Source organism: Quercus lobata, chromosome 7, assembly GCF_001633185.2.
Source record: "Quercus lobata isolate SW786 chromosome 7, ValleyOak3.0 Primary Assembly, whole genome shotgun sequence".
Taxonomy (NCBI): Eukaryota; Viridiplantae; Streptophyta; class Magnoliopsida; order Fagales; family Fagaceae; genus Quercus; species Quercus lobata.
This window is the reverse complement of record NC_044910.1, coordinates 44858432-44880661: the sequence shown is the minus strand read 5'-3', so window position 1 is coordinate 44880661 and position 22230 is coordinate 44858432. Positions and strand designations below refer to the sequence as shown.

General features: G+C 34.6%; 2 protein-coding genes and 2 long non-coding RNA genes across 14 annotated transcripts in view; 2 read left to right on the top strand and 2 right to left on the bottom strand.

Moving 5' to 3' along the window:
* Window positions 1-11460, top strand: part of LOC115952314 (MLO-like protein 12) — a 47759-nt gene extending 36299 nt beyond the window's left edge. The window contains exon 15 of one of the 2 annotated variants that reach the window (XM_031069425.1): window positions 10684-11460. In XM_031069425.1, the coding sequence (XP_030925285.1) occupies window positions 10684-11088 (405 nt within the window). In that variant the 3' untranslated portion in view covers window positions 11089-11460. The remainder of the gene's footprint in view (window positions 1-10683) is intronic. The other variant, XM_031069427.1, reaches the window with a different exon arrangement.
* Window positions 2073-3147, bottom strand: LOC115952326. Of its 3 annotated transcripts, none has more exons than XR_004083390.1 (4): window positions 3067-3147; window positions 2446-2968; window positions 2239-2347; window positions 2073-2140 (listed from the first exon to the last, which is right to left on the bottom strand). It is a non-coding gene; the product is annotated as an uncharacterized LOC115952326 (long non-coding RNA). The 3 variants fall into 3 exon arrangements; XR_004083389.1 differs by lacking the exon at window positions 2073-2140 and having other exon boundaries at window positions 2179-2347; window positions 2446-2761; window positions 2860-2968; XR_004083388.1 differs by lacking the exon at window positions 2073-2140 and having other exon boundaries at window positions 2179-2347.
* Window positions 3710-10556, top strand: LOC115952324. Of its 8 annotated transcripts, none has more exons than XR_004083381.1 (14): window positions 3710-3802; window positions 4059-4143; window positions 5536-5699; window positions 5850-5878; window positions 6023-6082; window positions 7498-7597; window positions 8125-8227; window positions 8972-9129; window positions 9669-9799; window positions 9934-9974; window positions 10062-10131; window positions 10221-10256; window positions 10352-10419; window positions 10498-10556. It is a non-coding gene; the product is annotated as an uncharacterized LOC115952324 (long non-coding RNA). The 8 variants fall into 8 exon arrangements; XR_004083384.1 differs by adding an exon at window positions 9236-9269 and having other exon boundaries at window positions 10352-10550; XR_004083387.1 differs by having other exon boundaries at window positions 9049-9129; window positions 10352-10550.
* A 9312-nt stretch (window positions 11461-20772) lies between the features above and the next one.
* Window positions 20773-21836, bottom strand: LOC115952321 (polyubiquitin 11). The gene has a single exon (XM_031069483.1). It carries the CDS (start codon window positions 21633-21635, stop codon window positions 20946-20948), a length of 690 nt encoding a protein of 229 aa, XP_030925343.1. The 5' UTR covers window positions 21636-21836; the 3' UTR covers window positions 20773-20945.
* Window positions 21837-22230: the final 394 nt, after the last annotated feature.

The following is a 22230-nucleotide window of genomic DNA, read 5'->3' as shown; positions in this document are numbered from 1 at the left end:
GGTTTTAATGCACAAAACTAGACATCTTAATTCTTATATTTTCATATTTAGAATATCAACTAGTCCAACTCATTTAATGTCTCATACGATTTGTGATTGGCAGCAACCCTGAATATAAATTCATCGAACAAATTATTGAATATATATCGTATACCAAATTAAGTGGAAGACAACTATTTGTGGCTAAATACCCTGTTGGAGTAAACTCTCATACCAAGGCCATAGAATCACTTTTGGATATTAAAATAAATGATGTTCGGTTGGTAGGGATTCTTGGTCTTGGGGGAATAGGTAAGACAACTATTGCAAAAGATGTTTATAATAAAATTGCTGAGTATTTTGAAGGAAGTTGCTTTCTAGAGAATGTTAGAGAGAATTCTGGAACAAATAATGGCATAATGCAACTACAAGAGAGTCTCCTTTTTAATATTTTAAGGGGCAAACATTTGAAGGTGGAGAGTGTAGCCCATGGAGCCAATATGATAAGGGAAAGGCTTCAAAGTAAAAGGGTTCTTCTAATTCTTGATGACGTGGATAAATCAAAACAAATTGAAAATTTGTTTGGAAAATTTGATTGGATTTTTTCAGGAAGTAGAGTCCTTATAACAACAAGAGATGCACACTTGCTAGCTACTCTTAAAGTTTATACAACTTACAAGGTGAAGAAATTGGACGAACATGAAGCTCTTGAACTCTTTAATCAACATGCCTTCCGAAGATTTAAACTTGAGGAAGATTATTTTGAACTTGCAAACCAAGTCATACAATATGCCGATGGCCTACCATTAGCTCTTACAATAATAGGTTCTGATTTGTGTGGAAGAACAAAATCTGAATGGGAAAATGCAATTGATCAATATAGAAAAATTCCTGAAAGAGATATTCATGAAATACTTAAAGTAAGTTATGATGGATTGAGACCAACGGAAAAGGATATTTTCCTCGATATTGCATGTTTCTTCAAAGGAAGGAATAAGGATAATGTTGTAAATATATTAGATGCTTGCAATTTATATCCAAAATCTGGTATTCCAAACCTTGTTAATAAATGTCTCATAACTATTGATTTCGGTCACATATTGTGGATGCATGACTTGGTACAACAAATGGGTAGGGAAATTGTTCGACAAGAATCACCAAAAATCCTTAAAAAGAGGAGCAGGTTATGGCAATATGAGGATGCTCTTGAAGTACTAACCAAAAGTAAGGTATAACTTCTTTTTCTTAGGTTTTCATCATACAGAAGTAATAAATTTTTTTTTCCTTTAATATTTTTTCCTTTTAACATTATAGAAAATATGAATTTAACAATATCATTTTTTCTAAAAATTTCAAGATTATTATAGTTTTGGAAAATTCTATAGTATTATATGTTTCATTTAATTTTTTATCCAATTAGGGTTCAGACGAAATTCGAGGTATAAAGTTGCATTCGCCTAATCCAATAACAATGCAACTACATACTAAAGCTTTCAGAAAGATGGAAAATCTCAAATTTCTTATGGTTAGTAATGTACTCATTTTCAAAGAACTTAAATATCTCCCCAATGGATTAAAGTTACTTGAATGGGACCAATATCATTTTTCCTTGCCATCCAATTTTTGTCCTCAAGAACTTGTTGTACTCAAGATGCCGCATAGTTGCATTAGATTGGAGAAGCTTTTCAAGCAGGTATGAGTATTAGTATTGATGAATTTTGATTTCTTTAAATGTTATTTCTAAAATTTTTTTGAAGAACAATTTTTTTTTTCCCTTGTAGGGGTTCCTTTTCAAAAATTTGAAAAGTATTGATTTGGAAAAGTGTTTATCCATTAGAATATTACCTGACTTGGGTGCCCCAAACTTAGAGATATTGGACATTCGTGGTTGTGAAAATTTAATTGAGGTTCATGAGGCCTTTGGATCTCTACATAAGCTCGAAAGGTGGTATCTCTACAATTGCAAAAAACTTCAAATACTTCCTAGCAACTTTAGGTTGAAATCTCTTAAAGAAATTAATCTAAACGGTTGTGTAAGTCTTGAAAAATTACCTGACTTATGTGCCCCAAACTTAGAGATATTGGACATTCGTGGTTGTGAAAATTTAATTGAGGTTCATGAGGCCTTTGGATCTCTTCATAAGCTCGAAAGATGGTATCTCTGCAATTGCAAAAAACTTCAAATACTTCCTAGCAGCTTTAGGTTGGAATCTCTTGAAGAAATTAATCTATACGGCTGTGTAAGTCTTGAAAAATTACCTGACTTGGGTGCCCCAAACTTAGAGATATTGGACATTCGTGGTTGTGAAAATTTAATTGAGGTTCATGAGGCCTTTGGATCTCTTCATAAGCTCGAAAGGTGGTATCTCTGCAATTGCAAAAAACTTCAAATACTTCCTAGCAACTTTAGGTTGAAATCTCTTGAAGAAATTAATCTATACGGCTGTGTAAGTCTTGAAAAATTACCTGACTTGGGTGCCCCAAACTTAGAGATATTGGACATTCGTGGTTGTGAAAATTTAATTGAGGTTCATGAGGCCTTTGGATCTCTTCATAAGCTCGAAAGGTGGTATCTCTGCAACTGCAAAAAACTTCAAATACTTCCTAGCAGCTTTAGGTTGAAATCTCTTGAAGAAATTAATCTATATGGCTGTGTAAGTCTTGAAAAATTACCTGACTTGGGTGCCCCAAACTTAGAGAAATTGGACATTCGTGGTTGTGAAAATTTAATTGAGGTTCATGAGGCCTTTGGATCTCTTCATAAGCTCGAAAGGTGGTATCTCTGCAATTGTAAAAAACTTCAAATACTTCCTAGCAGCTTTAGCTTGAACTCTCTTGAAGAAATTAATCTATACGGTTGTGTAAGTCTTGAAAAATTACCTGACTTGGGTGCCCCAAACTTGGAGAAATTGGACATTCGTGGTTGTGAAAATTTAATTGAGGTTCATGAGGCCTTTGGATCCCTTCATAAGCTCGAAAGGTGGTATCTCTGCAATTGCAAAAAACTTCAAATACTTCCTAGCAGCTTTAGGTTGGAATCTCTTGAAGAAATTAATCCATACGGTTGTGTAAGTCTTGAAAAATTACCTGACTTGGGTGCCCCAAACTTAGAGAAATTGGACATTCGTGGTTGTGAAAATTTAATTGAGGTTCATAAGGCCTTTGGATCTCTTCATAAGCTTGAAAGGTGCTATCTCAACGATTGGAAAAAACTTCAAATACTTCCTAGTAGCTTTAGTTTGGGATTTACTTCTGGGTTGGATGATTTGGGTTCTTCTTCAATTGCCCGGATTTGTGATAACACTGAGCTACCACCTCTGTCAGCTTTTTTCTCCACTTCTTATGGTTCAAATTTAGACCATGGGGTTTTCAACAATGGAGGGGTTTCGGGGCATTTGATCGAACCAAACTTTGAATCAACATTTCCAGGTGATGTGCTCGATTTGGATTCATCATCATTTGTCAATCCATTTGCAAGCATTGAATATAATGATTTGCACACTTCGGATTCATCATCATTTGTCAATCCATTTGCAAGCATTGGATATAATTCAACATTGGCTCCTTCGGTTTTTGAAGACACCACCATCCACCATTCTTTGCCAGTGCTTCCAGTGAATACCACAAATAGGTCTGAATTAGGCTTGGGTCGGCAAGATTTGGGATTCAGTGATGGGTTTGATCTAGGTTCCTCTTCAGTGGCCCATGCCTTTGACAACAATGATTCTGACTTCAATCTATTTCCACCATCAAAGAAGACAAGAACATCTTGATCAAACTTCAAAGAATTATGCTTCCACCTGAAAGCAACCTCGATGCCAAGGTATGCCTGCTATAGTTGCATTATTGCATTCACATCTTTGGCTGCCTGTATCTTTCATAGGATTTTTGCTCAAGTATTTATAGGAAAATCAAGCTACTAGGCTTTGTATTTATTAGTTATAAAATAAGTATTTAATTTATTTTATTTTAATGCAGTTTTTTTTTAATACAAGATATATATATATATATATATATGTGTGTATGTGTGTGTGAAACTCACTCCTGAAGATTTAAACCCAGCCCTTGCACTCTCACAGCCCACAAGAATTTTATGCCTGTGGAGTGACCATCACAACAAAAATGTGCGGTGTTATGCAATTGTAGTTGCTGTTAAAGTAATTGGTAGGTTCAAGATTCATTTCCACCTTGCAATTTAATTTTCATTTATTATAATATTTTTCTTTTATTCGTTTAATTTGTCTGCTTCTAGTACATAATTTCTTCTTACAAGATTTTCTGAACTTCAATTTAATTAAATAATGAGTATGCTTTCTAATTATTTGAAATTGAAATTTAAGCCAAGCACACAAGCTGTTCGATGAAATGCCTTTTCAAGATATTGAACCTATTTGCTTAGATGTTTCTGACCTATGCAATTCATCAAGCCAATTGTTAATTTCTAAAAAATAATTTTGTTTAATTACTTTTGCTTTTCTTGTGGGTTTTAAATTTTGATATTGTTAATTTTCATAGATGTTTCTTTTCTTTTGTTGATTCACTATATAGTATTACTTAGATTTTTCATTATTTTATTCAGAGGTAAAGTGACAACTGTACAAGAATGCATACATATTACCAAGAGAAATAAAAATCAACTTTGCACTAAACTATGGACTCAGGATCCTTGAGTATCCTTCCTTTCTCAAAGAGGCTATGGTTGCTATTAAGTCATAGTGTCTAATATAACCCTAGGCATATAGTTGGTACCGAGTAGTTCTTTGGGGTTAAAAATAAGTTGAAGGCCCAAAGTTCTAAAAATACCATAAGAAAAATTGCTAGGTCTGCAGTGGTTTATTATGTTTGGCTTGAAAGAAATGTTTATGTATTCTTGCTGCAATGTCAAGACTGAGGAGGTATTAAGCCATCAAGGCCTTGATTGAGTTTACCATAATTGAGGGTTTTAGTTTGATTCTTTTTTTTCTTTCTTTCTTAAAGTTTAGTTACAGCTTTTATTTAGTTTCTTGCTTGCTCTGTTTTTGTGGTTAGGTGTTACAGATTTTAGAGACTGGTGTTTCCTGTTTGTATGGTTTGTTTCTTTAATAAATTCATTTGTTCATAAAAAAATAATAATAATTACTTGAGAACCTTGACCATTTTCGCTTATTTTCTACATGGCCAAACAAAGAACAAACTATAAAGAAAGTGTGAATTCAATCCTGAACTGCAGCCAAAAATTAATGTTCCAACGAAACTATTTTTTTTCTTTAATGTGGTTTAACTATTGAGGACATCTAGATTTGGATGGAAAACGTAAGAATATGCAATATATGCGCTATGCAATCCTATCATTTTTTTCCCCAAATTGGGGGTCAATTTGTATATTTTCTTTTGCTTATTGTAAAGATATTAAATTTAAGGTAAAACAGAAATAGGTTTTTCAGGTTCAACCCTCAGATATGAAAATACTTTAGATCTATCCAGCCAAGCTAAATCATGTAATGGTTAGTGTGGTAAAATGTTGAAAGGTCCTATTAGTCTAAAGGTTAATCTCTGTTGTTTATTTTTACTTTTTAGGTTTGAAGTGTTTGCAAGAATTCAAAACCTCTGAGGTAAGACCATGGAAATTTTGTTTTGTGGATCTCCTATTTTAGAGATCGATGTTTTGGTGAAGATTCTTGGATGGGAGGATGGTACAAGGTCAACGATTTAAACTGCAACCTTTCCATAATAGTTCAGTGGTATTGAACTCTCTTGTCTTCTTTGAAAATATTTTAAATCAATTTCCCCTTTCATTCAATTGCTTTAAAAAATACATAATCTTTTTCTTTTTCTTTTTCTTTTTTTTTTTTTTTTTTTTTTTTTTTTTTTTTTTTTTTTTTTTTATGCAGAGATTTAGGTTCAAGAGCTCAGGTGGGAGGTAAAGAGTAGACTCCTCTACTATGGCATGTAGTTTTTTTTTTTTTTTTGCTTTCACTTATGATTTAGTGATTTAAATAGTTTTTATACAAATTAATTGTTTCAAATCTTTATTTGGGTCTTTTTGTCTACGAATATGGAGCAGTCATTAAAGGACTAGATCCTATGTCAAGGTAATCAAGAGGTACTCTCTACAGTTAAAAGGGTAGGTAATTCATTTAAATATTTTTGGAAAGGCATTTTTGAAAGTGCACCTTGCTTTTAATATTCTAAAAATTAAACAAAATTTTGGATCACATATTAAGATAATTAGTTGATTGTTAATCAAAATGACGATTTTTGGTTAGTTTTGTTGATAAAAAAACAAACAGGTGTGTGTTGAGATTTTGGATTTGTTTAATACTAAGTGATTTGCACTTGAAAAGAGTTTGGCATAAAGTTGTCCTAAGACTATACAAACAGCTAAACAATAATGTTAAAGGTTCTAAAATCTACAAATTTGGAATGGGCTGCCGCCTGCCAAAGGAAGGTATTTGCAGTTGAGAAGAATTGGGATTACGGAGTTTGTTCATAAGACTACTCAGGCAACAAAACCAATAAGGAGTGTTTAATTAGGATAAGGAGTCTTAGATTGACTTATTCATTTATTTAGTTTATTTTATTTGCTTTAATTTGCATTAGAACATGTTTCTTGATCACAATATTTAAGGTTTTTTTTCCTAGGTAAATTGGGGAGGGGATTGGAACCCCAGTACTAGACATCTTAAGAGGTGTTGGAACTACTAGAGTATTCCTTCACCCCTCAGCTTCGTGATTGATCATTTAATATATGCTATCAAAAACCTTTGGTTGGGATTTGTGGAAAAATATTATTTATATAGGATTGGTTAAGGAGTTATTTTTAGAAACATAATATAAAATCACATGTTTTTATTTACTTGTTACTTTTTTGTTAGTTAGGAATGTTTGAATTAATGAGGATGGACAGACCACTAATTCATCATTGTTGGGATCATAACTGTACTTGTTGATAAAATTTCTTCATCCCTTAAGTTCATTTTCCTGCATAAAAATGATCTTTCTATCTTTTAGGTTCCTTTGTTCACATCTGATAAACCATTCTCTAAAGCTCAAAAAAAATTCTCAAAGTAGTTCTAAGTCATGTTGCCATTGGAATACATAATTATAACTGATTCGGAAGTACGGGGAAACTGATTTGGCCCCATGATCAGTCATGTCTCTTTATGATCAAGAGAGCCTATTGGCTTCTCCATAATGAATACTTAGATGGAAGAAGCACAATTCAGTGATATAGTTCTCAGATGTGGGCTGCCCTATGGAAGATGATATTGCCTATGACTTAGCTCGTGCAATGTAGTTCACGTCACCACTCACCATTAGAACTTAGGTCCTAGAGCCAAAGTCAAGTCAAATTGAGTTTCATCTTGGCTGGAAAGAGTGTATCAGTGACAAGACCAGTGCAATCACTTCACTGTCATCTTTGCCAACACTCTTTGGGCTTTTTTAATACACATAAACAAAGTAGTGCATGAAGGAATAACTATTAATGCTAGCTTCTAAAGTCCCAAGTCATAGTGCTTACCTCTCTTCTATTTGTAGGGATGCAGCAAACACATGGGAAGTGGACACTACATTTAAACCACCTAATGTACTTTTCAGCTGTTTTCTGGGAAGTATGGCACATGATCATTTATTAGAGGTGTGGATCTCTCTCTCTTTTCATGATATGTCTATATGATGCTATAAAACCTATGGAGAATTTGATTAATGAAATAATTGTTGTATGCTTCATACAATTCTATGTATTATATAAGGCATGTATGAAGATGAAAAGATAATGGTTCAGCTCCATTAGATATTTGATAATTGGAAACTCATGTGACGGGGGCAGTTTCTTGCGTTAGTATTTAGGGGAAAAGAGGGCAGTTTCTTGAGATTATCTAAGTGCATTGGTTGAATGGGTCTGTATTTGCCCCCATCATTCAATGTGATGTCATGAACCGTGTAGTTGTTTATATATAATTTTTTATGAAAAAAAGTTTATATTATGTCAAAGTAATCTAAAAGATAGAAAGATCTAAGAGAAAATTGAAAATAAAAAATGGAAGTACAATTAGTAAAACCCTGTGCTATGTCAAAGTTTATCTATTTGACACACGCTAACAATATCTTCTTTTTATTATCAACACTCTACATTTCTCTTTTTAATGCAACTTTGGTCTTTAGATTATTTATTGCACGGTTCTGGAAAAGCTCGAACAAGTCTAGCTGCCAAGGAACAATGATAGTTTTGAGATGGCTGTGAAAATTAGTCCAGAGATTAACAAAGGTATACCTGGTCTTTTGTAGAATTAAAATATATCCAAAGTCTTTCATCAATTGAGTGATATTATTGGATGAGTGAAATATCTATTACATATCTTGCTTAATTGATCCTTATATGTGTCTTCTTTAAAAAAAAATTAGTAAGTATGCTTCTAAACCAATTCATTAAAAGACATGTTTAAAACTATTTGTCTGGTTTTGAGAAAAAATATATATTTTCTTGAATAATCTTGTTCTAATTACTATTTAGGGGGGATGGGGGGTGGGGCTGCAGTGAAAAGCTTTGTACACTCTAGTATTCTTTTGGCTGTATAGAATGCTCAATGAATCCCCAGATGAGGGGTTGCCAAATTCCTAGGCATTGTTTAAATCAGATGTTCTTACAGTTGAGATATGGTGCTTAAGGCTACCTAGTACATATGCATTTGTGATCGCTTTAAAAGAAAACCAAAAGCACACCCTAGAAATTTGCATTTGATTGTGCAATAGAAGTTGTTAGCAACACGTGCTTTATAATTGAGATTTCGGGTTATTGTGTAATTCATTGCATCTAGATAGCTCTCAAATTTTTTGTAAAGTTTCTTTAGATGATGTGGATGGTGTAACTGAACCTTACTAATTACCCATGTTTTCATCATCTTCCATATTATCTTTACTAGCTTGTCTTTTCAAATGCTATTAATATGGGTCATTTATCTAGTGTTGATCCTTTGCATGTAAATCTATGTATAACCCAATTAACTGCCAGAAGTTCCAGAAATATTATGTGGAGGTAATCTTGAAAGTCTTAATTTGGAGCTGCATTATGGCGAATTTATCTTGCAGCAACTAAAGTGATGATTGGTGGTATCTAGTGATTTAATGGGTATTTGGAGCAAAAGATGTTTGGATCACTTGTAGTATGAGGTGAGTAAGTTTTCGGTTTTCATGTACATGTCACTAGAAAATATGGATCAATTGATTGATTTTTCAAATATATGGAAACTGAAGTGTGGGTTGGTATAATTTGCAGAAATCGCCAAACTGGAATTTCAATGAACTAGGAGGTCTTGTGTGCATCTCTTCAAATTTTTTTAAAGAAATAGCACCAATTTATGTTTCTAATTGATGAGCTTTTTCTCTTTTCATTCATAAGTGATTTGGTTCTTGCTTTGTGTGTGCATTGTAAAACACTATATGGTTATGAATCCATGTGACATTCAAACATTTCCTTTATTATATTTAAATGATATAATTTATTTTTCTTAGTAAGTTATACATGCACATAGTGGATCCTCAGCCCATCTTGTGGGAGGAAAAAGTGTAATTTGAGTTAAAGTAGATTGGCTTGAGTGTTGTGAATTTCTTAAATCTATATCTGGATTGATTTTCTTCACCTTTTAGAATCTAGCTATAATATCAAGGCCTTTGTGAAATGACATTGGTTTATCATTATCTTGATTCAGTTTTCAGACAAGAAGGCGTGGATGGAAAATAGCCTTACAATTGGACGCAAGTGGGATTGCAAGAGAGGCTCAATGGCAAAGACCTTGATCTTGGTTGCACTCGATTGGGTAGAATAGTGAGTGTAGCGTAGGTAGTAAGCAACTCTATTGAATTAGTTAAACTCAACTAGAATTGAATAGGTTCAAAGGTTGTGTGACTTGGGTTTGAGTTTTCATTGGTCATCTTCTTCTTCTTGTTCCTTTATTTATTTATTAAAATTTACAGGTTGGTTTTCTTATCTGTGGCTGCCCTTCCTTCCACTGATTGTAAGCATCATCTTAGTCCATTTCACATATTTACTTTGTTAGACAGTCCCGCAAACGCATCTAATTGCTGATATGGTGCTTCTGTAGACAATTTTACTGGTTGGGACAAAGCCACAAGTCATTATAACCAAGATGGGTTTGAGAATTCAAGAGAGAGGTACTGGCACTACTATCATATATTGTGTTTTACGCCATTAATCCACTTTATATTTTCATCCATTCCTGATCATTCTTTTGTTCTTGCAGAATGCCTTTCAACTGGCCTTCTTTGTGTGGACTTGGGTAAACCATCCAACTACTAAATCTAGTTTTAAAAAATTGACTGGTTTTCCTAACAAAATTCCAAAATTGATTTTTATTATTTCCTATGCAATCAGCATCAATTTGGGTTAAAATCTTGCTTTCGTGAGAAGTTGGAAGATGTGACCATCCGGATATCTATGGGGTGAGTTTCATACTGACATTTCCCTTAACGAATGAAATTTGAATTTAATGATGCCAGTGATATTTGCCATTTGAGCAGGGTCCTCATACAGATACTATGCAGCTATGTGACTTCCTCTATATGCTTTGGTGACACAGGTAAGACTTGTTGCCCTAAATATGCAGAGGAAATAAAATTCAATAATTAATCTACCAAGTATTATTCCATGTTGATTGTCAATCTTTTTATTCATTGGCATAAAGAAATCTAAATGATCCATGGCAGATGGGTTCGACCATGAAGCCAACAATCTTCAACGAAAGAGTGGCAAATGCACTACGAAAGTGGCACCACAAAGCAAAGAAAAACATAAAACAGAATCAACATTCAACCAGTACGCCAGAAACCCCAATGCATTCCATGTCTCCTGTCCATCTCCTTCATCACTATCAAGGTGAAATAGACAGCATTCATAAAACGCAAAGGATGTCCAATTTCAATAATGAAGGTAGGGATATGAATGGCGCCCATTCATCCTCTCACCACCATGATCAAGCATCATTGCCTAAGAACCAGAGAAACCATGGACAAGAAGAGAGCAGTGCTCATGTGCCGTGCTCCACACATTCTCCTGCATCTCGTCATTCATTTCGTGTTCACTCAATAGAATTCTCATTTGACAATGGCTAGATTAAAAGATTACCGATAAGTGAAAAAAAAATCCTATAAAAATAAAGAGGAAAAGGATAATGTAGAGAGAGAGGTCCGATGAGACTTTGGAATGAGGAGACAGTCACCAGCCTGCCTAGCAGCCATTCTGTTGGTGTGGCGCCACTCTGTATCTTTGTAACTTTGTTCATTTATGTACACCAATCATGGACTGAAAAATGACAATCTCAACTTTATGTTTTCTGGAAAGATTTCTAGTTGAAGATATCAGCATCATCAAAGTTCACAATGGTATTTATAGTTTCAGTAGAGGTAAAAAAAAGGATGACCATCTTCATCCCTTCCACTCAATTCATGGGGCCCAGCCATCCTTGTAGAGCACCCATATGTAGTTTTAATCACATGACTTTTTTAATGAGTCACATGACTTGTTTATAGATGGTATTATAATTTTCCATCGACGCTACGTAGTTGGGAGAAGATAACTCCAAACTAGTTTGGAGCTAAATTTTATCCAATGGAGGGGTACACACTACACATAAGGGTGTATATACATAAAAGCAGTAATAGCTCCAAACTAGCTTGGAGCTAAACTTTATCCAATGGACAGTACACACTACACATAAGGGCGTGCATACATAAAAGTAGCTGGTGTGGAATATAACAAAGCAAATTTTGGAATTAGGACAAGCCAAATTCATTACATACAAAAGAAAAAAAAGAGGACATTTTATAAGTCACTATAGGAATAACAATAGACAGTCAATGAGAATCATAAAGATCAGGTCATTCTCCTCTAGCACTAGGAAGTCACTTATTTAACAATGTAAGCATCAAGCACCACTCTACTACCAAAGCAATTATTTTTCCCTAACCAGTACAAGTTTCAAGCCACCCAAACATGTACAATGACCAAATTAATTCAACAATCTCTAGAAGAAAGCTACTGGATTTGGAAGATTAGAAAAATTTTCAATTTCAACACTTAATTATGGGTACTCACTATTCATCAATAAAGTCTCTGTTTAATACAACCATCTTAGGTCCATTTTGTTTGGCATTTTGAGGGCTTAAAATGGTGTTTTTAAAACCTAAAACTCCATTTTGCAGCAGCAAGTCAGCAACTCCTCATAACTTTTTTACAAATGTTCATTTTAAACCCAAAACACTGTTTTGCAATAGCTTATCCATACGCACCTCTTGTTTCATAAGACATACTCATCCCTAATGAGAATAAGAGTCCAAATACATATGTACATACAAAGTCAACACACTCTAAACCAATCAATCACTCTCACCAACAGTCTCACAAGTAGTATGTGGCTGTCAGGAGAGCAATAGCTCATAGAGATTGCAATTTAAGTGGCTTAACACTTTGAAAAGGGAAGAAAGACAAAATGCTTGATAGAAAAGAAATATCATATAATTGTATTCTTGAAATTAAAAGCACCTAGTACAAATTTTATCAAATAAAAGATCTTGAACCAAACATAAAGACATTTAAACATGCTTCTACTCAGAAACAGAATAACTAGTTAAAGCAGAGTAGATTCATGAAAGAGCTAACGGAAGCATACTTAAAAACAACTTCTACTAGGACCCAAATAACCTAACCCGAACTACTAGTTTTATCCATTCTGACAATTGAATTTGAACAGAGCCAACGCTACATAAGAAGTGCCTAAAATCCAAGGTACCAATGAATATAGCAGAGGAAATTTTGGAATTAGGATAAACCAAATTCATTACATACAAAAAAAAAAAAAAAAAAAAAAAAAAAAAAAAAAAAAAAAAAAAAAAAAAAAATGAGGACATTTTATAAGTCACTGTAGGAATAATAATAGACAGTCAATGAGAATCATAAAGATCAGGACATTCTCCTCTAGCACTAGGAAGTCACTTATTTAACAATGTAAGCATCAAGCACCACTCTACTACCAAAACAATTATTCTTCCTAGACCATTACTAAGTTTCCAGCCACCCAACCATGTACATTGACCAAATTAATTCAATAATTCTCTAGAACAATATATATCGAAAGCTACTGAATTTGGAAGATTGTAAAACATTTTTGATTTCAACGGACTTGCTATTCATTTTCAATTTACAGGACCATCTTGTTTCACAAGACACTCATCCCTAATGAGAATAAAGTGTCCAAATACATATGTACATACTAAATCAACACGCTGCAAACCAATCAATCACACTCCCCAACAGTCTCACAAATTGTATGTGGCTGTCAGGAGAGAAATAGCTCAAAGAAATTGCAATTTAAGCAGCTTAACACTTTGAATGGGAAAGGAAGACAAAATGCTAGATAGAAAAGAAATGTCATATAATTGTATTCTTAACATTAAAAGCACCAAGTACAAATTTTATCAGATAAAAGATCTTGAACCAAACATAAAGATATTTAAACATGCTTCTACTCAGAAACAGAATAACTAGTTAAAGCAGAGTAGATTCATGAAAGAGCTAACGGAAGCATACTTAAAAACAACTTCTACTAGGACCCAAATAACCTAACCCGAACTACTAGTTTTATCCATTCTGACAATTGAATTTGAACAGGGCCAACACTACATGACTGGCAATCATAATTCATAATCAGCAACCTCAGGTTTCCACAAGGCAGAAAGCTGACAGAAAAGCAACAGAATAGCTTGAATTTCAATACAGTTATTTCAGAGCCTTGAATCAAAGCTTATTTATCCATAAAAATGCAAAAAATACCAGCAACATTTCATCCGAAGCTACTAACAGGAAGCTATTTTGAATTTATTTCACAAAAACCTCAGTTTTAACTAACACACAGCGAATGGTAATAGGGATGAAAGTGATTCACATAGAGTCTGTAACTTAATTGTAGCACTCACAATTTCCTTCAACAACAATTTTTAACACTAATGAAAATTTGATCAGTACCATGTAGCATATTATTATATGTACTGCCCATCCGGCAGCCCATTCATATTCAACCCAACAGAATGTAGAAAAACTAAATATAACTATATAAAAATGGCTTTGCTAACTAATGAAAGTAACAACAATCACACCCCATATATGAAGCTAGGAAAGTTGCCATCATATCCTTTGATTTATCAGGCCTCCATAGCACAGGATTAGAACAGGAATCATATGGAGAACATGATATCAAAACGCCACCACAAACGGCCAAGAGCTAAGGCTTGTAGCTCAACTTGCAATTCCTGATGTTTCCAAGAAAGACATCTAGATATAGATACCGCAGCAAATAAAACACAGTATATAACCATACCCAATACCACATCAGCACAGAAGTAGAACATCTAACTAAAATGCTTTGCTTATAAACATGTTGGCATAACAGCATTACAGGAACAACCATAAACATTAATCAGTGGTGAATTGTGACGAGAGGCTGCTAATCTTTTCAACAACACTCATGGCAGTAAATAGCTCTAAACATCCAAATCAAAATCCTAATATGCCTCCCGGTATAATCTTTCATAGGAGGCATTAAATCTAGCTGTCTGAGGACCAACTTCAAGGTCCATTCATCGAACATACCAATGAACCATATTGAACTAAGGCATCAAAGTATATCACATGACAACAGAAAAAACACAGAAATTTGAACAAACCAAGGAAATATTATTTAAATTAGATATATAAAATACATTGATGAAACCACAATAGCGTTTTTTAATAGTCTTCCCTGTCAGAGTCTTCCTCCACGGAGCCTCAGCACCAGGTGGCGGGTAGACTCCTTCTGAATGTTGTAATCGGCAAGGGTGCGGCCGTCCTCTAACTGCTTTCCGGCGAAGATGAGTCTCTGCTGGTCTGGAGGGTCCGGCGAAGTTGTTGGGAGGGTATTCTAGCCTTTCTGGGAAATTATCTCCAAGTAGTTCAAGTTCTGGAATTTTTTTTTTTTTTTTTTTTATAAAGTTCTAGAAATTTCTTGGTTGTGTGCCGTTGCCAAATGCAATTTCTAACGGAAGACGTGCCACATAGGCTAATGCGATATATTGATGACAACTTGCTTTTGACCAAATCAATGGGTGAAAATGATTGAAATTTCACCAAGTTGCCCGGTGGGTTGATCTTAAGGCTGTAAATGTACTAAACTATTCATAAATAACTCGAATTTGATTTGATAAAAATCTCGTTCATAATTATTTATTTATTTATAAACAAATCCAACTTAAGTTTTAGTTTTAGGTTTGTTTAAGGAACAAGTCAAACTTAAGTAAAAAAAAATTATTCATGAACATGCTCATAAACATTAGGGTTCGATACAAAATAAGTTGAGTCTAAACTTATTTATGAGTTTGGTAATAAGATTGATACAAGTTTTGACAAATAAACTCATATCTTTCTAAGAATTTAATTAATTGGAAATTAAGAGTTGAGACCACTAATCCAAACCAAATAGGTTGGACAATAAGCTTGTTATGTGCTTGATAATATATTTGTATTGGATCTCAAGCTCAAAAGCATAATATTGAGCTCAAGTTTGGCTTAACTAATGAATCAAGCCAAGCCAAGCCAAGCCAAGTTTAAGGTTTTATACTTTATAATGAGCTCAGACTTGAACATTATTTGTAGGCTTGATTCAAGCTCAAGCCCAGCTTGAATATTCTAATTTTGTTGTTGAGCTGAACTTGAACATTCACTACTCGACAAAGTTCGGCTCGTTTATAACCCTAATTAAACTTTTGGGCAACTTTAACAGTGACAAATTAAACTCCTTAATTAATTTTAATGATGCCAATTTAAATTTTGCACTTTTGGAACAACAATAATGAGAGCTTTATATTTACTAGCTTGTCTTTTCAAATGCAATTAATATGGGTCATTTATCTAGTGTTGATCCTTTGCACGAAAATCTATGTATAACCCAATTAACCGCCAAGAGTTCCAGAAATATTATGTGGAGGTAATCTTGAAAGTCTTAATTTGGAGCTACATTATGGCGAATTCATCTTGCAGCAACTAAAGTGATGATTGGTGGTACCCAGTGATTTAATGGGTATTTGGAGCAAAAGATGTTTGGATCACTTGTAGTATGAGGTCAGTCAGTTTTCGGGTTTTCATGTATATGTCACTAGAAAATATGGATCAATTGATTGATTTTTCAAATATATGGAAACTGAAGTGCGGGTTGGTATAATTTTCAGAAATCGCCAAATTGGAATTTCAATGAACTAGGAGGGTCTTGTGTGCATCTCTTCAAATTTTTTTAAAGCAATAGCACCAATTTATGTTTCTAATTGATGAGCTTTTTTCTCTTTTCATTCATAAGTGATTTGGTTCTTGCTTTGTGTGTGCATTGTAAAACACTATATGGTTATGAATCCATGTGACATTCAAACATTTCCTTTATTATATTTAAATGATATAATTTATTTTTCTTAGTAAGTTATACATGCACATAGTGGGTCCTCAGCCCATCTTGTGGGAGAAAAAAGTGTAATTTGAGTTAAAGTAGATTGGCTTGAGTGTTGTGAATTTCTTAAATCTATGTCTGGATTGATTTTCTTCACCTTTTAGAATCTAGCTATTATATCAAGGCCTTTGTGAAATGACATTGGTTTATCATTATCTTGATTCAGTTCTTAGACAAGAAGGCATAGATGGAAAATAGCCTTACAATTGGACGCAAGTGGGATTGCAAGAGAGGCTCAATGGCAAAGACCTTGATCTTGGTTGCACTCGATTGGGTAGAATAGTGAGTGTAGGTATTAGGCAACTCTATTGAATTAGTGAAACTCAACTAGAATTGAATAGGTTCAAAGGTTGTGTGACTTGGGTTTGAGTTTTCATTGGTCATCTTCTTCTTCTTGTTCCTTTATTTATTTATTAAAATTTACAGGTTGGTTTTCTTATCTGTGGCTGCCCTTCCTTCCACTGATTGTAAGCATCATCTTAGTCCATTTCACATATTTACTTTGTTAGACAGTCCCGCAAACGCATCTAATTGCTGATATGGTGCTTCTGTAGATAATTTTACTGGTTGGGACAAAGCTACAAGTCATTATAACCAAGATGGGTTTGAGAATTCAAGAGAGAGGTACTGGCACTACTATCATATATTGTATTTTACGCCATTTATCCACTTTATATTTTCATCCATTCCTGATCATTCTTTTGTTCTTGCAGAATGCCTTTCAACTGGCCTTCTTTGTGTGGACTTGGGTAAACCATCCAACTACTAAATCTAGTTTTAAAAAATTGACTGGTTTTCCTAACAAAATTCCAAAATTGATTTTTATTATTTCCTATGCAATCAGCATCAATTTGGGTTAAAATCTTGCTTTCATGAGAAGTTGGAAGATGTGATCATCCGGATATCTATGGGGTGAGTTTCATACTGACATTTCCCTTAACAAATGAAATTTGAATTTAATGATGCCAGTGATATTTGCCATTTGAGCAGGGACCTCATACAGATACTATGCAGCTATGTGACTTCCTCTATATGCTTTGGGGACACAGGTAAGACTTGTTGCCCTAAATATGCAGAGGAAATAAAATTCAATAATTAATCTACCAAGTATTATTCCATGTTGATTGTCAATCTATTTATTCATTGGCATAAAGAAATCTAAATGATCCATGGCAGATGGGTTCGACCATGAAACCAACAATCCTCAACGAAAGAGTGGCAAATGCACTAAGAAAGTGGCACCACAAAGCAAAGAAAAACATAAAACAGAATCAACATTCAACCAGTACGCCAGAAACCCCAATGCATTCCATGTCTCCTGTCCATCTCCTTCATCACTATCAAGGTGAAATAGACAGCATTCATAAAACGCAGAGGATGTCCAATTTCAATAATGAAGGTAGGGATATGAACGGCCCCCATTCATCCTCGCACGACCATGATCAAGCATCATTGCCTAAGAACCAGAGAAACCATGGACATGAAGAGCGCGGTGCTCATGTGCCAAGCTCCACACATTCTCCTGCATCTCGTCATTTATTCCGTGTTCAGCACGAATTTGACGTTCACTCAATAGAATTCTCATTTGACAATAGCTAGATTAAAAGATTACAGATAAGTGAAAAAAAATAAAGAGGAGCCAGAAGACAGTCACCAGCCTGCCTAGCAGCCATTCTGTAGGTGTGGCGCCACTCTGTATCTTTGTAACTTTGTTCATTTATGTACACCAATCATAGACTGAAAAATGACAATCTCAACTTTATGTTTTTTGGAAAGATTTCTAGTTGAAGATATCAGCATCATCAAAGTTCACAATGGTATTTATAGTTTCAGTAGAGGAAAAAAAAAAAGGATGACCATTTTCATCCCTTACACTCAATTCATGGGGTCCAGCCATCCTTGTAGAGCACCCATATATAGTTTTAATCACATGACTTTTTTAATGAGTCATGTGACTTGTTTATAGATTGTCTTATAATTTGTCATCGACGCTACCTAGGTGGGAGGAGATAGCTCCAAACCAGTTTGGGGCTAAACTTTATCTAATGGAGGGGTACACCCTACACAAAAGGGTGTATATATATAAAAGTTGTGATAGCTTCAAACTAGTTTGGAACTAAACTTTATCCAAAGGAGGGTACACACTACACATAAGGGCGTGCATACATAAAAGTAGCTGTCGCTGAATGTAGACTTCCAACAGCTAGAAGAAAAAAGATATACTAATAGGAAGTGCCATAAATCCAAGGTCCCAAATGAATATAACAAAGGAAATTTTGGAATTAGGACAAGCCAAATTCATTACATACTAAAGAAAAAAAGAAAAAAAAAAAAGGACATTTTATAAGTCACTATAGGAATAACAATGGACAGCCAATGAGAATCATAAAGATCAGGACATTCTCCTCTAGCACTAGGAAGTCACTTAATTAACAATGTAAGCATCAAGCACCACTCTACTACCAAAGCAATTATTTTTCCCTAACCAGTAGAAGTTTCAAGCCACCTAAACATGTACAATGACCAAATTAATTCAACAATCTCTAGAAGAAAGCTACTGGATTTGGAAGATTAGAAACATTTTCAATTTCAATACTTAATTATGGGTACTTGCTATTCATCAACAAAGTCTCTGTTTAATACAACCATCTTAGGTCCGTTTTGTTTGGCATTTTGAGGGCTTAAAATGGTGTTTTTGAAACCCAAAACTCCGTTTTGCAACAGCAACTCATAACTTTTTTACAAATGCTAATTTTAATCCCAAAACACTGTTTTGCAATAGCTTATCCAAACGCATCTCTTGTATCATAAGACATACTCATCCCCAATGAGAATAAGAGTCCAAATACGTATGTACAGACTAAATCAACACATTCTAAACCAATCAATCACTCTCACCAACAGTCTCACAAGTAGTATGTGGCTGTCAGGAGAGCAATAGCTCATAGAGATTGCAATTTAAGTGGCTTAACCCTTTAAAAGGGGAAGAAAGACAAAATGCTTGATAGAAAAGAAATATCATATAATTGTATTCTTGACATTAAAAGCACCAGTACAAATTTTATCAAATAAAAGATCTTGAACCAAACATAAAGATATTTAAACATGCTTCTACTCAGAAACAGAATAACTAGTTAAAACAGAGTAGATTCATGAAAGAGCTAACGGAAGCATACTTAAAAACAACTTCTACTAGGACCCAAATAACCTAACCTGAACTACTAGTTTTATCCATTCTGACAATTGAATTTGAACAGAGCCAACACTACATAACTGGCAATCATAATTCATAATCAGCAACCTCAGGTTTCCACAAGGCAGAAAGTTGACAGAAAAGCAACAGAATAGCTTGAATTTCAATACAGTTATTTCAGAGCTCTAAATCCAGAACAATGCTAAAAATACCAGCAACATTTCAGCTCTAGGCTGTAGCTACTAACAGGAAGCTATTTTGAATTTATTTCACAAAAACCTCAGTTTTAACTAACACAGCACAAGGTATTAGGGATGAAAGCGATTCACAGAGTCTGTCACTTAATTGCAGCACTCACAATTTCCCTCAACAACAATTTTTAACGCTAGTGAAAAATTGATCAGTACCATGTAGCATGCTATTATTATATGTACCGCCCATTCGGCAGCCAATTCATATTCAACCCAACAGAATCTAGAAAAAACTAAATATAACTATATAAAAATGGCTTTGCTAACTAACAAAAGTAACAACAATCACACCCCATACAAAGCTAGGGAAGCACAGGATTAGAACAGGAATCATATGGAGTACATGATATCAAGCACCACCACAAACGGTCAAGAGCTAAGGCTTGTAGCTCAACAAGCAATTCCAAGACGTCTAGGTTAAAACCCCCCCTCCCCCAACTACTGAATTATCTCAAAAACCAATATATATAGATAGATAGATATCACGGCAAATAAAACACAATATATAAACATACCCATGGCACAGAACTAGAATATCTAACTAAAATGCTTTGCTTATAAATGCATTACTGGAACAACCATAAATGAGAAAGACCATATACAACACTAGCAACAAATAACAAAGTGGTGAATTGTGATGAGAGGCTGCTAATCTTTTCAACAACACTCATGGCAGTAAATACCTCTAAACATCCAAATCAAAATCTCAATATGCCTCCCGGTATAGCCTTTCATAGGAGGCATTAAATCTAGCTATTTGAGGACCAAAATTTCAAGGTCCATTCCTCGAACATACCAATGAATCATATCGACTTAAGGCATCGAGTAGTGATAAAAACACAGAAATTTAAACTAACCAAGGTACTATTATTCAAATTAGATATATATAAATACATTGATTAAACCACAACAGAGTTCTTAAAAAAAACTTTAAACAACTACATTTATTAAGGAAACCACACCACAAACACATAAAACCTTCTTTCTTTCAGAGAAAATCTTTTACTGGCCACCGCGAAGACGAAGAACAAGATGAAGAGTGGATTCCTTTTGAATGTTATAATCAGCGAGAGTCCTCCCATCCTCCAATTGCTTACCAGCAAAGATCAGCCTCTGCTGATCCGGAGGGATTCCCTCCTTATCCTGAATCTTCGCCTTCACATTATCGATCGTATCAGAACTCTCCACCTCCAGAGTAATCGTCTTCCCAGTCAGAGTCTTGACGAATATCTGCATACCTCCACGGAGCCTCAACACCAGATGCAGAGTCGATTCCTTCTGAATATTATAATCGGCGAGGGTGCGGCCGTCCTCTAACTGTTTTCCGGCGAAGATGAGCCTCTGCTGGTCCGGAGGGATCCCTTCCTTGTCTTGGATCTTGGCCTTGACATTATCGATGGTATCGGAGCTCTCTACCTCCAAGGTGATCGTCTTTCCCGTTAGGGTTTTGACGAAGATCTGCATGCCTCCACGGAGCCTCAACACGAGGTGGAGCGTTGACTCTTTCTGGATGTTGTAATCGGCGAGGGTACGACCGTCCTCCAATTGTTTACCGGCGAAGATGAGCCGCTGCTGGTCCGGGGGAATGCCTTCCTTGTCCTGGATCTTGGCCTTAACGTTGTCTATGGTGTCGGAGCTCTCCACCTCCAGGGTGATGGTTTTTCCAGTTAGGGTTTTCACGAAGATCTGCATCTTTGGATGGATATGAGTAAAAGAAAAGGAGAAAGAAATTTGTGTGAGGGAATAAGGGAAGTAGAGGTGATTTATATAGAAGACGTAGTATGCCGACTCAATGACGTAATGGGATGCGTGTGATCCGGAACTTAACGAGAAAGCTGCGGTGGAGATGAAGAAGACTTGTTGGGAGTGTTGGAATTCTAGCCTCCGCTGCGTGTGTTTAAAGTTTAAACAATCGTTTTTAATTTTTTGGAAAATTAATTTAAGTAAAAAAGTGTGTAAAAATAATTTTTTTTTTTTTTTGAAAGTTGTAAAAATAATTTTAATATTATTTAAAAATTAAAAATATGTATTTACAGTAAGGGCCTATACTCTACGTCCTCTCCATGTAGTTCTTAAAAAAAATTTCTTTTTTTTTTTTATAGAGTTCTAGAAATTTCTTGGTTGTGTACCGTTGCCAAATGCAATTTTTAAAAAATAATATAAAAAAAAAATTAAAAATTAAAATAAAATAAATAAATAAATAAAAACCCTTAATTTAGGTAAGGAGCGGTGTTTGAATTGACATGCTGCGTGAAAACCCACGACCACAATAATGTCAACCAAATAG